This window comes from Globicephala melas, chromosome 10, assembly GCF_963455315.2.
Source record: "Globicephala melas chromosome 10, mGloMel1.2, whole genome shotgun sequence".
In the NCBI taxonomy this organism is placed as follows: Eukaryota; Metazoa; Chordata; class Mammalia; order Artiodactyla; family Delphinidae; genus Globicephala; species Globicephala melas.
Window position 1 is genome coordinate 5,899,526 of NC_083323.1, and position 15,229 is coordinate 5,914,754.

General features: G+C 62.8%; 1 protein-coding gene across 5 annotated transcripts in view; it reads left to right on the top strand.

Annotated features, from left to right (window-relative positions):
• The window catches only part of SCUBE1 (signal peptide, CUB domain and EGF like domain containing 1), a 131,067-nt gene that overhangs the window by 78,759 nt on the left and 37,079 nt on the right, over nt 1-15,229 (top strand). For all 5 annotated transcript variants that reach the window (XR_009565479.2, XM_030855708.3, XM_060306272.1 and 2 more), the window contains one exon: nt 10,462-10,578. Coding sequence is in view for 4 of the 5 variants with exons in the window: in XM_030855708.3 (XP_030711568.2) it covers nt 10,462-10,578 (117 nt within the window). In the remaining variant the exon portion in view is untranslated. The remainder of the gene's footprint in view (nt 1-10,461; nt 10,579-15,229) is intronic.

Here is a 15,229-nt window from a genome sequence, read left to right on the forward strand (position 1 = left end):
ATGCAGACTCTAGGGAAGCTTGCCCAGAAACACCTGGGGCCGCTCCGGGCGGCTGGAGGCCTGCTGGTGTAGCTGATCCCGGGCAGGGTGAGGAAAACGGAGAAAAGAACTGCTCTGCACCTGAGCTCGGTCTGCAGAACAGAAGAGCCATCTGTCTCCACATTCACTCGTTCCTCTGCCCCTCAGCCAGTGCCAGTTCTGGGGTCGCTGGCCCCTGGGTGGCACTAGCCGTCAGGCCTCTGGAGCACAGCTATCGGGTCACCTGGGATTGTCACGACCTTCTTTGTGGCACTCCTGTTAGGTCACACCAGCCTTGGGAGCTGTGAGGTCAGGTGGTGCATTTCTCACATCTCGGAGGAGGAAACTGAGGCTCACTGGGGTGCCCTGGCTTGCCCAAGGTCACACGTAAGTTACCCTGCACAGCTGAGCTTAACCCAGAGGTCATGGCCACGTGGGCCATCTTAAGTGTCGGCGTCACAGGACCGTGGAGGTCAGAGCCTAAAGGTCCCAGAGAGGTCAGTCAGTGTTGTGGTCCTCGTAGGGACCTCAAAGGAGCCGAGGCATCTGGGGAGGAGTCTGAGTGGGGCTGAGGGAGGGATGTGGCCTTGAGTGCCAGGGAGTAGGCTTGAGGTCTCCCCCAGTGAGGAAGCCGTGGGCTGGCCGACAGCTCTGTGAACCCCCGGTCCGTGCTGGGCAGGACAGATGTAGCCCTGTTCTCAGACGAGAGCGCTACAGGCCAGAGAGGCCAGAGGACTCACTCTGGTTACACAGGGACAGGCTCAGGCTAGAAGCCCGCTCTCTGCAAGTTCTCTGTACGAGGCTGTCTCGTTGACTTGGGCCATCGGGCTTGGCCTGGAAACCACGAAGGGGTGGGCTTAGAGGCTCCAGCAATCAGGTGTGTCCACTGCCCTGCACAAAAGGCTGAGTCAGTACTAAGGACTTTCTGAAGAGGTGGCTGGCAGCGGGTGATGGGAACCTACGAGCTTCTGGTGCTCTGATGGCCCCTGGGGACACAGTGCAGGGCCTTGCGCAGAGCAGGACCTCAGGAAAAGCTGGTTGCCTCGGAGCAGGAACGAAGGCTTCCTGGAGGAGGTGCCCAGGGATGCGTAGGGCCTCACTGCTCACTCTTCACGCAGGCAGGTGTCTGGCGAGGAGAGAAAGGGCGGGGCCTGGAGCCTGGATGAGCCTGGCAATGGGAAGGGTAGATCTGAGGCAAGGTGGGTGACGACACGGGGCAGTTCTCCAGGTCAGGCTCAGCAGGAAGGCCAGCTGGAGGGAGAGGGCGGGTGAACCTTGCGGCCCGGGGAAGGCCCCTTCCCCTCCAGCCACAGCCTCCCTGCCAACAGGGCTGAGCGCAGGCACGGAGCTCGTGTTCAGCAAGAACCGGGGTGGTCAGACTTCACCCCGTCACTGAACGGGTCCCACGTGCGGCTGGTCTCTGGTCAGCTGGGGTCCCTGGCTGAGGCTCTGAGCTCCTGTCCTCAGTCTAGTCACACACACGTCCTCAGTCTCTCTCTCTCACACACGCACCATGGGCTGGTGGAAGGAGGTGGGACCTGGTGACTTAGCTGTGTCGGGGGGTCGAACTTGGGGGAGAGGGAGGGTGCCAGGCGGGGCTTGTCAGAGAAAAGTAGGGGAGGCAGGGCACTGGCTGGCCCCGGGTGGGCGGACCGAGGCTCGGAGAGGATGGGACTCACCCACAGCCCCCCTGTGAGTTGGGCAGAACCAGGCATCCTGGCACCTGGGCCCTGGCACTCTGGGGACCAAGTGTGGCTAGAGGGAGCAGTCCAGCCCCTGTCCTGAGAAGGCGCAGAGCAGCCAGCCGGAAGTCCTTGGCTTCCTGTCGAGCCTGAGGCCTTAGAGCTTTCGCCTCCATCTGGGCCTCAGACGAAATTTGATTCTGATTCTAGCCAGTCTGTAGGCTCATCTCATCAAGTGTGAAAGCCGTGGGAGGCTTCACCTCCACAGGCAGCTGACACACAGCATGCTTCTGACTGCCACTTTCCCAGCCCCCAGAAATGAGAGTGGGGCGAGGGCAGGGTCCCGGGAGTGGTGGGTGTGAGCACGCCCTCCCCGAGACCCTGAGGGCGGCTTCTGTGAGGTGGGACTGCAGGTGGAAGGGGTCCCTGCAGCTGTGTGGGCAGTGGGCTCAGAGCGCACCTACCGGGAAGCCTGGGCTGGGACACACCTGAGCCCTCCGCACTCCTTCCGGGCCTGACTCACCTACGAGACCGTGTTCCCCAGCCGCCCCACCCCGTCCGCCGGCCCCCTCTCCTCTGTCCTGCTTTAACTCTTTCATTGAGGATTCGGTCCACGTGGGTCCCCAGTCCCTTCAGGGATATACCTCAGTGTCCCTGGCTGCCTGGTCGCCCCTCCCCATGCCCACTTCCTGATGTTTTTGCTGGTCAGCGTGGCTCCCCTGCCCAGCCACACTCAGGGGGGCCCTGGAGTGGTAATACTGATTGTCCACCAGAGCCACGAATGGAAGGCACCCCAAAGAGGCCAAGGCACCTCTTTTTTTCTCCGTACAGTTTTCAGAGGAGCCCCAGAGTATAGAAACAGATGACAATGACCAAGCGCCTCGGTACCCCTGCCCACTGGTTCCCGTCCCACCCACCTGGGTAGGGCCTGCCCCTCAAGCCCACGCTTGCCTCCATGTGGGCGTCTCTAGCTGGCTCCAGCCAAGGGCAGGCCAGGTGGCGGCCGCTGACTATTGACCGACGCGTCGCCGGAGCTCAGGGCTTTCCATGGCGGGATTTCCTGGTCTGTCCCAAGGAAGTTGGGGCGCTTTGGGGTTGCTCAGCCGGGCTGTATCTTTCTTTGAAGAGCTGTGTGTTTGTCCTCAGAGCAGGGACACTTGATGGGAGTGGCGCCAACCGTGACTCCTCTTTCTGGTTTGTGCTCCTGGCCCAGGCTCTGGAGCCAGATCTGGGCTCTGCGCCCCCATCGCCGCACTCACGTCTCTCAGCCTCGGCTTTCTCTTTTGCAGAAAGAGGGCTGTGGTCCCTCCTCTGAAGCAGGCTGGCGAGAGCCTTGGCATGCGGCACCTGGCCGTGTGTGTGGCAGGCGCCAGGTGCTCGGTCACATCCCATTCTTCCCCTGGCCGTTAGCATTTTACTGCCAGCAAGGAATACAGCCTCGAGATGGCGAGGCCCAGGCAGTGAGGCGGGAAGCCCAGGGCCTGCCTGACCTTGGTCAGGTCGTAGGTGGGCTGACGCAGTCAGAAGGGGGACCTGGAGAACGAGAAGGGTGAATAAGCACCTCTCAGAGGCCAGCCAGGTGCCCAGAATCTGGACCCTTCCAGGAGGCCCGCCCAGCTCACAGACTGGAACTGTGAAAAGAAAGGGCAGATGCAGACCCCGAGGGCCAGCTTCGCTCTGCCCTGCCCCCGGCCCTGGCCCCAAGAAGTCACGGGGGGGGGGGGGCGTGGGGGGCATACACCAGGGCTGAAGGCCGCACCCGGAAGCAGGGAGGTTTGTGCACGGGGGCTGGGCCCTGTCTTCCTCAGCCCCAGGCTGTCATCTCGCCTGTCCTTCCCCCTGTCCCGTGTCCCCGGGGCAGCCCTCAGGAACCTGGAACGAGGCTTCCCGTCTGTTGAGCAGGCTTGGGGCTAAGTGCTTGTGTGCCTAGACATATTCAGTGTTCCCAGGACCTGCAAGGATGCCATTCAGCATTTCGGATGAGGAAACTGAGGCCCAGGGAGGTGAGTGGCTGGCCCAGCCCCACACCATCCTGCCCTACCCCCACAGCACAGCGCACTCCCTCCAGGGCAGGGGGGCTGATGACGGGCCTGTCTCCCCGCACTTTGCCCAGGGCTGGCGCTAAGAGCTCGGAGAGTGCTGGCAGCTGTTGGTGGGTGTTCCGGGGAGGAGGGTCTAACACCCAAACCTCCCCGCTCACACACCGCTGGAGGGGCGGCGTAGCACCAAGGAAAGGTCACCGGCCAGGTGACCTTTCTCAGGCTGCTTCTGCCCACCAAGCCTCCTGCACCTCCTGTGGAACGGGTTTGTGATGCTGTGCCCGCACTCCTGAGGATGGCCTCGCGGGAGAGGCTGCCCTCAGCGCACGTCCACTTAACTGTCAGAAAAGGCGAGAGGCAGAGGCCAGGGGAGAGGCTGAGGATGGCCTCACGGGAGAGGCTGCCCGCAGCCCCCGTCCACTTACCTGTCAGAAAAGGCGAGAGGCAGAGGCCAGGGGTGAGGTTTGCTGCCGGGGCCCTGCTCTGCCGCCTGCTCCAGTGTAAAACCTCTGTGTCCTCTGAGCCATTCGAGATCCCCCCAGAGCGTACAAAGAAACCTCCCCCCGGGGTCAGCTCACCTCTCCCCTGCGGCTCTCGCCGCAGACCACAGGGCACCGTCCTCAGGTCCGGGAGGTTCTGCTCTCCGAGCACTAGTGTGAAAACAGCCCTCACCGGGCAGGCCTGTGACAAGGCCTTGCCCTGAAATCCCAAGCCCCCTGGTGTCTGCAGGAGACAGTTCTCCGGACAGAAACCGACCCCACAGCGAGCGGCCCTGCACAGGACCGAGTTCCCCGGCAGGTGGAGCCCCGAGGGCTGGCGTGGACCCACTGGCCTATTACCTCCTCGTGGCCGGGCTGCAGTCAGCACAGGGCCGAGGGGAACTCACAGTCACCGGGCCGCGTGCTCCAAGGCCAGGCCAGCCCCTCGAGGACTGAGAAGTGGCCTCAGGCGGAGGGCGGGGCTGGGGGCCAGGTGGGGCCTGGCGAGGCCTCCTTTCCTACTTGCCCTCACGCTCAGGCTTGGGAGGCCTCTGCTCGTCGGGCTGCAGTCCTGGCCTCCACGACCGCCTGCCCCCAGCCACCTCCTCCGCCCAGGACCTCCACACGCACTGTCACCATCCCAGCGGCCACCAGCCTGCACCCCAGGGCCCAGCTCCACTCAGAGGCCCAGGCGCTCTGGGGTGGCTTTGTCCAGCACCATGGGTTAGAGCGCCCCCTGCAGGTGTTGCTCAGAAGCGGACGCGACCCAGGTGGAGCAGGGGCTTCTGGGCAGACGTGGAGAGGCGGGGACCCAGAGGCAGAGTGGATGGGAGCAGGGCGCGGGCACGCGGCAGGCTGGCCGGGTGGCCGGGGAAGCCACTTCTGTCGGCCTGACTCTCCACTTTCCAGAGGGACCCCATGAGGAAGATGGACCTCACTGTGGGGCTCGGTGAGGGACTCAAGCCTGTGGACACTGCTCATGACGGGCTGCAGGGTGATCCAGAGGTCGGGGGGCCAGCATGTAGAGACTGGGCAGCCGGGGAGACCGGGACCACTGTGTAAGGGCCTTGCCGGGGAGCGTGGCCTTTATCCCAAAGTGATGGGAATCCTAGAAGGCTCAGGAGTCAACTGAGGGGAAAGGGTCAGAGGTCAGGGTGTCCGCGGCTGGGCCAGGAGAGCTGGTAGCCGACCCCTCTTCGCAGCGGGCTGCAGGTGGTCTTGGCAGCAGAAAGGCCGGTGGACCAGCCCCGACTGAGGCCTGACAGATCTCGGCAGGGGACTCGGGCTACTCCCGCCACCAGGGTGGTGCCACGTCAAGGGGCAGGGCAGACCCTGGGCTCGCGGGGTCTCTGCAGGTCGCTGCGCCCACACCTGGGCCACCGCTCAGAGCCTCTGGGGGCGGGGCCAGAAACCTGCGCGGTCGACGAGCTGCAGGTGGAAGACCCTCTGCCCAAAGCCCCACAGCTTGTCAGGAGCTGAGTGTGGCCCTCTGGACCCGCGGCTCACCACAGGCGGCTCACCTTGGCGCCCTGTGGTCAGCGTGTCGTGCTGTTTGCAGACGGTCTCCGAGGCCTGAGCTCCCTCCCACCCTCTCGCCCTTCAGTCCAGCCCACTTCCACCTCAGCGTCACCTTCCAGTGCCCGTGACTGTGGCTGCTGCCGGTAGACTCATGGTCCCCTGTGCTGTCGGGTTCATCTCCGACACTGTCCCCCACCAGGCCCGGCAGGGGACAGGGGCTCGGTCACCTCGCATCCTCTCATTCTTCATGGGGCCTCCAGAGTCCTGTTCTTTCATCTGCTGGTTCAGCAGAAATCAGGCCCCTCGCCGTGCCGCTCCTGCACTGGGTGCTGGGCACTGGGGTCACCCGGAGAGCGAGTAGTCACTGGGGGAGACCACCGCCCAGATGCAAGCCCAGGGCCTGGGGGAGCCGGGGGTGCAGGCGCCAGGAGAGCTCGGGAGGGGCCTCCTGAGTCGTGACAAAGGCGCGAGGCTGAGCCATGGCAGCCACCCTGCTCGGGGCAGGTGGGCTGAGCGCTGGGGGTGAGCCGAGGGATAAACCACTAACCCCTGAGGCCTGGGTCGGTGCCGGGTTCATCTCCAGCTCCTCTCTCACGGCCACCCAGCACCAAAGGAGTCGATCCCAGACTGTTGGTTGCACAGAGGAGGGAACCGTCCGCTGCCCCGCTAGGCTGAGACCTCCAGAGGCCAGGGACTGGGCGTGAGGCACGTCTGCCCAGCGCAGAGCAGGGGTCAGGTGAATCAGCGGCTGACTTGGGTACTGAGGCTCCACAGGCGGAGGTCCTAAGGGTGGCACCAGGAGTGCGCGTGCGGTCACCACTGTGACAGCTCACCAAGCACCGTCACGCGCGCACCTTGTCTGGGCCTCGCGACCGAGCACCGGCACGCGCGCACCTTGTCTGGGCCTTGCGAGGACCAGGTGGCAGGTGTTCCATCTCCACGACACGCGGCCAGAAGCTCAGGCTCTGAGACGTGAAGGGACTTGCCCGACCCTGCGGGGCAGCATTCCGAGCAGTGTTTTCTGCCCCTGTGGCTCCTGCGTCAGCCACTACACTGTGACTGAGACTGTCCTTCAGGCCGGACCTCGCCCCAGACCTAGGGTGGTGCAAGCACCCAGTGCCAACTCAAGGGGCATCCTGCTGCCGTCCGAGCCCCGGCCGGGCTGCACGGCACATCCTGCTGAGTGGCTGCCCGTGCCACCGCTCCCCTCCCCCCCAACCCCGCCCGGCGTGGCCCAAAGCAGAATTCCCCCAGGGAAACACTAAAGATTGGCCTTTTAACACATCTGGGGTTTTCCCATCTGCTGAAAAGGGGCTCACTCCCAAGCCCCTCCCCACTTTAGTCCCCCGATGCCGTGCCCCGCCTTCCCCCCTTCGCCAGCCCAGCCTTGTGGGTGAGAGTTCTCCCCTCTCGCTGGGTGAGGAGGCCCGTGGGCGCACCTCGCTGCCCCCTCAGGCCACTGGCTCTGCTGCCCCACTGCAGGCCGCCCCCGAGGATCCCCCCCGGAGGCCTGGCTCACTCAACAGCTTGGAGTCTCACAGTCTTGGGTTCCAGTACTGGCTTCTCCCAGTGGCTGTGTGACCTGTGCGCTCACCCGGGGCCCTGCCCTTAGAAGGGCCCACAGTTGGCTGAGTGCTCGGCTATCTGTTGGAAAATTCTTAACAATTTTTGAACAAGGGCCCTTCACTTTTATTTCACACTGGGTCCCACAAATCGTGTAGCTAATCCTGCCTAGAAAAGGTCCTTTACTCCTCTGAGCCTCGGTTTCTCCACCTGCAAAGGGCCCATGGTGGGGGAAGGCACATCCTGGGAAGCGTCCTTGGGGCAGATGGAGTAGCATTCGTGCAGACGGGGCGCACTGGGCGGGAGCTAGAGAGCCAGGTACGCGCTTGGCCGTGCGGGCCCCAGCTGGGGCTGGCTGGGGCTGGCTTGGATGGAGATCTGAGCCTGCTGGTGGGTTAGAGTGCACCCACCGGGTCCCACCAGCCCTGCCCCTTACCAGCCACGCTGCTCTGCGCCGATTCCCAGTGTTCGGCACCAGTTCTGCACCTGGGAGGCGAGGGGCCGTCCACAGAGCTGCTGTAGCGTGGGGGAGCCTAGTGCAGCGATGCCTGTGGGATGGGCTGGCCAGCACCCAGGGGAGCCCAAAGAGCTCTTGTACCAAACATTGTCTAGGGTAACACAGGAGACTGAAAGGGTGCTCGCTACAGGGGAGAGACCTGCCCTGAGGGCGCAGAGAGCGGGTGACCATCCAGGCTTGACCCCGGCCCCAGCTCGGCCTCCTTCTCCTACCCAGAGGGCAGGTGCGGCCAGCAGGTCTCCAGGGCCCCGGTCGCTCGGGAGGCCCAAGATTCCGAGTCCCATCAGGGCCTCCAGAGACAGGAAGGGCCTGCAAGCCCCCTGGAGCCTGGTTGGCCGGGTCCATTTTTCAGGGACACAGTCCCTGGTGCCCACGCCACGTCCCACCTCCACCACCATGGAGAGACCCAGTGGTCATCCCGCTGTCGCCAAGTAAGGCCACCCAGCTGTGCCCCAGCCCAAGCTCTCGACACCTTCTGCTGCCCGCCCCCTGCTCTCGGGCCTTCCCCCTGCCTCTCCAAGGCCTGAGCCTTAACTACCTGCACCTGGAAAACAGGCAGGTTCTCTGCCCCCTCTCCAGAGAGGGGCTCTCCCACGTAAAAGGCTGGAAAGGCACATGGGGGTACCTTGGCTCTGGAGTTGAGGGCCGGAGGCGGGATTTCCCTCTCTGGTTGTAACCTCAGGGTAGGAAGCTAACATTGTTGAGCAGCTACTCCAGGCTGGGCCCTGGGCCAGACGCTGTTGAGTGTGGGGTGTCTTTGATCCTCCCCTCAGCCCTGGGAGGGAAGGCTTGCCGTCCTCACCTGCCAGGTGTAGGTGCTGAGGTCGAGCCCCGAGGGGCGGACTCGCTGGGTCACTCAGTGAGCGACAGAGCCAGAGTCACACCCTGGCCTCCCCACCTCCACTGCCCCAGGAGACGGGCGGCGGGGGAGACAAGAGGGCCTGCGCAGGCGTGTGCGGGTCAGAGCTTGGCCCACGCGCACGTGGAGGCCAGCCCGCACGCGCACACGGAGGGCGGAGGCCTCCTTTCTGCGTCTGGAGGCTGCTCGTGGAGGTCTCTGCGCTGACCTTGACCCATGAGCAGGCAGGAGGCCTCCCAGCCACTGGGCAACATGCCCCACAGCAGGCAGACAGAAGCTGGAGGGCTAGAGTATGGGGAGACACGCTGAAAGCCTGGGAAGAGGCAGGGGCGAGGAGACTGGCCTTGCGGTAGCGGTTACAGCTTGTCCTACCGCGGTGAAGGCTTCAACCTCGAGAAAACGGGCAGCGGCCCCGGGCAGCAGGCAGCCCCCGAGTTCAGGGTGTTAAGGACAACCGCCATCGTGGTCACCCCACAGAATCTCACACACACACACACACACACACGCACACACACACAGAGGGAAAGCCCAGTTTCCTCCTCTCCCTGCTCCGTCCACCCCCTACAAGTTGAAGTTCAAAGGAAAGACATTAGCAGCAGAGACTCCTAGCAACTGGGGTATGTATTCATTTAGTCATCACTCCTGCGTTCATCCCCAAACTCCCGGAGAAAACAGAATGCACCTTGCAGGAATGCAGACACCACAGAAGGACAGACAGAATAAATGGGGTAGGGGGAAAGTTCTGGGGAGAGACCCGCTGGGGCCAGGCAGCCAGGGGCAGCCACGGTAGACAGGCAGGGGATTTCAGGTTATAAGAGGTGGGGGCCCTTGGCGCTTCCCTTCCTAGCAGCAAAGGGGAGAGGGAAGTTCCCACAACACCAAAGCACGCCAGATGCTCAGGAAGAAACCCAGGTTGAAAGGCTCAGAGGCCCGGGAACTAGGCTCCTCCACGTGCCCCGGTGACCCAGGTGTGCCAGCCCCTCTCCGGGCCTGGGGAGGATCATTCTCACCGCACGACGAGCTCAGTGACCTTAGTTATGCCCCAGCCACTCCAGCCCTTTGAATTTGCAAGAGGAAAAAAAAAAAGCACTAGACTAGCTTCAAGTGGACAAAAAACAGACGCCTTTGGCTTATCGTTCAGCGAGAACAGATGTTGGGCTGAGAGCCTCATCAAGGTGATGGATGGTGCGCGGGCTCTGGGAACCTCCCCTTGCAACTCCACGGCCAGGGCCACAAGCCATTCCGCGCTGAGACGAGTTTGGGAGCCCCAGTAACTGCCTGTCTGGGTTTGGAGTCCAAGCCCAGGCAAGGCAAGGGTTTAGGAATCTGTCCCTGGGTGGTTAAATACCAGCCCAGCACTGGCCCTGGTGGTGGTGTCGACCCTGTTGGCACCGCTCCCTGCGGTTTGCAAACAGTTTTCCCATCCATCATCATCAGAGGGGAAACAGTGTCATTCTCCCATTTTACAGATGGGGAGCCTGAGGTTCAGAGAGGCCCCACAGCTAGAGTGTATCAGAGTCAGAATTTGCATTGGAAACATTCATTTATTTATTTATTTTTGGCCACACCACGCGGTACGTGGGATCTTAGTTCACCAGCCAGGGATCGAATCCGCATCCCTTGCATTGGAAGCACGGAGTCTTAACCACTGGACCGCCAGGGAAGTCCCCAGAGCCAGAATTTGAACTCAGGTCTCCTGTCTCAGGAGATTCCCCCCACAGGTGGGGAAAGGTGGTGGCTTCTGTCCAAGGAGACTGAGAGTGTCTTTTTCTCTTTCCCTCCTCAGAGACGTGTGCAGTAAATAACGGAGGCTGTGACCGGACGTGCAAGGACACGGCCACCGGCGTGCGATGCAGCTGCCCGGTTGGATTCACACTGCAGCCGGATGGGAAGACGTGCAAAGGTCAGTGCACACCACCTCCCTCGCCGGGCCCCGGGTGGTGCAGGCAGGGCAGGAGCAGGGCGGCACACTTGGGCTGGGTGTGCGACCACACATGGCTTCAGGGGCGAGGGTGGTCAGCTGCCACGTGCATTTCTGTTGGAGAAGCTAAGAAGAGGGAGAGTCAGCACCAGCGCTCCCCAGCAAGGCTCAAGGGAGCCCCAGTTCCACTGTATATTGACAGGTTCAAGCGGGGCTCTGATATCGAAGAATGTGGCTTCACCCTGGGTTGAACAAACGGGGTACCTTTTCTTTGGGCTTCCTAGGCCGGCAGAGGTTCCTTGTGGCCTCCCAGGGGGCAGGGCCAGGCTGGTTCCTGTGCTCACTCACCTTGGCGGGGGTGCGTTCTGCAGAGCTGGGGGCAGCAGGGCACAGGGCTCAGACCAGGCCAGGATGGTCTTCTTGTCGGCGTTAGCAAACTGAGGACACTGTGTGTCCTCGTCACTGGAAGAGGGAAGGTGTGCAGGGGGATCTCAACCGGAGGACTAAAGATGCAAAATTAGAAATAGGGATTGGGAAGGTCAGGAATGGGCCGGTCTGCCGGCTGCTGGAAGCCAGAGAAGGGTGAGCTTTCTCTGCCCACTGTCCCCGGCTCACTCCGAGGTTCCTGAGGGCCCGCGGGGGCTCAGCCGTGTTGGGGACCCCTCAGGAAACAGGAAGCAGAGGGGCTGGGAAGCCAGAGCTGTCTGAGCCCTAGGACTGAAGGGGCCAGCCCTACAGCACGGGGGCACCAGCCCTACAGCACAGGGGCACCAGCCCTACAGCACGGGGGCACCAGCCCAGGCAAAGACCTGCGGGCCTTGGGCCGGGAGGCAGCCCTTGCGAGGAGTGAGGTGCAGCCCCTCAGCACTCCCAGACCAGCGCTCAGATCCCTGCCCAGGCTGGCTGCCCTCCTCCCATCACTCTGCCTGGAAGCGGGCAGGCCCGGAGGCCAGCATGGAAGGGCAAAGGAGCCAGAACTTCCAAAGCCCAGTGGGTGAGAAGATTGACAGCGGAGGCTCAGGTGATTTTGAATAGTCTGAGATGGGCTTCTGAAGCCTGTAAAAATAGAGAGCATGTGACTTCTCCGCAGCCGCTCTGCTGGGAAGAACCTAGTGATTATTGACAGAAATAACCATTCTCCCACCTGTTTATTTGAAAATAAAGTCCTTTTGTAGCCTCCGCTCAGCCCACTTAGAGCGAGGGGTGTTCCGGGTGGGCGGGGGCTCTCTGAGGCCTTGCCACGTGGGCTTAATGCCAGGAGGGCTGGCCAGGGTCCACCGCAGACCCAGCCGTCCTCATAGCCCAGCAATGTCACAGCAGGTCCAGCCAGTTGCCCTTGGAGCCAGGACAGAAGAAGGTAGAATCGGGCCACCCACACCCCGTCCAAGGCACAGCGCTGACGCAGGACCGGAGGGGTAGGGCAGGGCTTAATTCCGGACTCGAGGCCAGGAGCTCGCCGCTGGGAGCCGACCTTTCTGGGCTGGAAAGGGGCCTCAGCAGTCACATGGCCCACAAGCAGCACCTAAGGGGACGCTGACTGCTGCCCCCTGCCCATCCTTGCTGGCGAGAGGGGCATCCATCCTCACCCCACCTTGAGTCTGGGGTAGGGGGAGATGTTGAAGGGAGCTGTCCACACAGCCCCAGGCCCGCCAGTCTGAGCCTCCGACCATGTTTCCTGTGTTGAAACAACTGGACCCTTTACCCAGAGCTGCTCATCTGCCTTTAGCCAACCCTCCTCACTCCCACTGCCCTGGAGTCAGGAAGTCCTTTCGTTCACGCATGCACCAGATGGGTTTTCTGGGCTCCTCCTGTGTGCAAGTGCAGGGGAGACCAGGGAATGAAACAGAAATTCCTTGTGCCCAGAGATCTTCTATTGAGTAAAGAAGACAGACTTTAAAAATTAAAGTCTGGGCAGGGGGTAGGAGAGCGGGGAGGATGGAGGAAGAGGCTCTAATCCAGGCAACATGACTGCTGTGCAGAGGCCTGGGGTTCCAGGACCCAAAGCAGCCAGGGTGCCCAGATCTGGGGAAGGTTCAGGGGAGGTTCAGGAGAAGGGGTTGGCCCTTCATCCTGTGAGCCTCGGCCAGGCCCCAGACACTCTTGGGCAAGGAGGCACAGGCCAGATTTTCGTTTGGAGACAGTCCCTGCCACTGTTGGGACGGGTTTCTAGGCAGGGTCGGGAAGAACAGGCTCGAGGTGACAATGGTTTGGGCCCGGGGTGGCAGCAGAGGTGGAGAAGAACTGTCTGAATGTTGTTATACGTAGAATTTGAGGATCGTGGGACTGGTCCAGAACTATATAGTAGGAACATCAGAGCGTCTCCAAATCAGGGAACCCTGGAAACCAAATGTTGACCTCGAGACCCCCGGGTTTGGAGTCTTAGAGCCTTGGGCTTACAGTCTGAGTTTCCCGGGGCCTGGCTGGAGGGGCGCAGGGCAGGGTGCGGGGGCTCGGGGCGGGGGGCAAGCCAGCTGGGGATCCCCGACAAACCGAGGCCCTGGCCCTGGGGTGCTGGCTCCTCGGTCAGCATGCACGCCCTGGTCTTGGCAGGGCCCAGAGGAGGATATTGAAGGTTCAGTGTTTTCTGGAAGCCAGAAGGTCATTGCTAAGCAAGACCAGTGGCTGGAGGTCTGGGAAAATCCAGAGCTGAAAACCCAGGATGGCCGGGGATCACGTGGGCAGGTGGAGGCCTGCCCCAAAACATCAGGGCCGTGGGGGGCTCTGCAGGATCTGCCCCGTGCCCTTGCTTTGTCTCAAGAGTGTGGACAGCCCAGTCGCAGGGCTCCCTGGTTGGCGCTGTCCTGCTCGATACTGGGAAGCGGGCACCTTGCTAATTGGCCCTTCTGAGAGGAGGGAGGTCTGGGGCCTCAACTTCCTGAGCCAGAGCCTGGATTTCCTCAGGGACACCAGCCCCTCCTCCCAGCACCAGTCTGGGAGGACCGCCCCCAGCCCTGCCTGTTGGCCCTCTTCCCTCACCTGCCCTGTGCCCGGCCAGCCCAGCCCAGCAGCCTGCCCTCCCCCTAGGCTGCTCCAGAGTGATGCCAGCCCACTCCCACAGGCCCAAAACCCGCATCCACGTGGCCTCTGCGTTGCCAGGCTGCGCCCCCTCAGTGGGGTGGGCAGAGGGGGACAGGAGCAACCAACCTACTGCGTGCTCCCATAGCTCACCCCACACCTTTCCCCCCAACACGCACTGATGTTCAAACATTGGGTGACGCATCGAATGTTCCACTAACCTCTCAGCCCCCCGACTCGCTTATTCACGCATTCATTCATCCATTCGTTCAGTGCCCCATCCTGCTGTGCAGGCCTCATGCTGGGCCCTGGGGCTCCAGGTGGGAGCCCGTCTGTCATCCCGCTGAAGGCAGGTCCCATGACAAGGGAGCAGCTAACTCTGGAGAGAACGTCAGGGAAGGCTTTCCAGGGGGTGCTTGTTCCCCAGGCAGGGTGGGGTGAGGGCTGCCGAGACAGGATCCAAGCGTGCAGAGAAGAGGAGGGCGGGGCCGCCGGGCTGGGCCAGGGTGTGGAGGGGAGACCGTGAGCCTCTGTAACCAGGTAGGGGACTGCTGGCCGCTGGTGGGGCCCGGTGGGAGCACAGTAGAGAAGGAGGGGGGTCTTGGAAGGGTGGGAGGTGGAAAGGCGGCAGAGGCTCATCAGAATGAAGGCCGAGGGGCCGTGCGAGCCCACTGCCCCCTCACTACAGCTGAGGCTAGAGCCTGGGACGGGGCCTCCCCGACTCTGACCCCCAGGCAGCCCGCTACACCAGCTTGGGCCTCAAGCGAACAGCGCCTCGCACCTCCTGTCTAGCTGCCATGACAGCCCCTGAGCCGACAGGCCCAGATGGGGTAGGGGATGGGATTGGGGGTTCCAGAGGCCTGAGGCATTCCCGAGGAGGCGAGCCCTGAGCCGACAGGCCCAGATGGGGTAGGGGATGGGATTAGGGGGTTCCAGAAGGCCTGAGGCACTCCCAAGGAGGCGAGCCCCGAGCCGACAGGCCCAGATGGGGTAGGGGATGGGATTGGGGGTTCCAGGAGGCCTGAGGCATTCCCAAGGAGGCGAGCCCTGAGCCGACAGGCCCAGATGGGGTAGGGGATGGGATTAGGGGGTTCCAGAAGGCCTGAGGCATTCCCGAGGAGGCGAGCCCCGTCTGCATGTTCAGTCGTAGTGAAGGATGCTGGACAGGTGCCTGCTATTAGCCCAGTTTGCAGATGGGGAGCCTGAGGCTCAGAGAGGGGCCTTGCCCTGCCCAGGGTCACGGAGCTGAGCGGGCCCTCCGTTCTTCTGTCAGAGGCTTTTAGCCAGAATCTCCCCTGTCTTCCTGTAACCCCCGGGGGAGGGGGCGACGGAGAGCCCCAGCCTCTGTCCTGGACAGGCCCTCGCTGCACTCGAGGTCTACTTCCTCTGAAGGCCGCAGGGCCAGCGTGCCGCACTGACGGGGCCGTCTCTGGAGACACCTGGGGCTGGGCTCAAGTCGGCCTCCTGCGTGGAGCTGTGACCTCCCCCGGAAAGTGGGAGATCTGGCCTCGGGTTGTTTTGACCGTCACACGAGACCTTGCCAGAAAGTGCTTGGCCTGGTCGCCAGCACGAGGTGATGCCCGCCCAGCAGGTACCGTGACCCCCAGAGGGTCCTGCT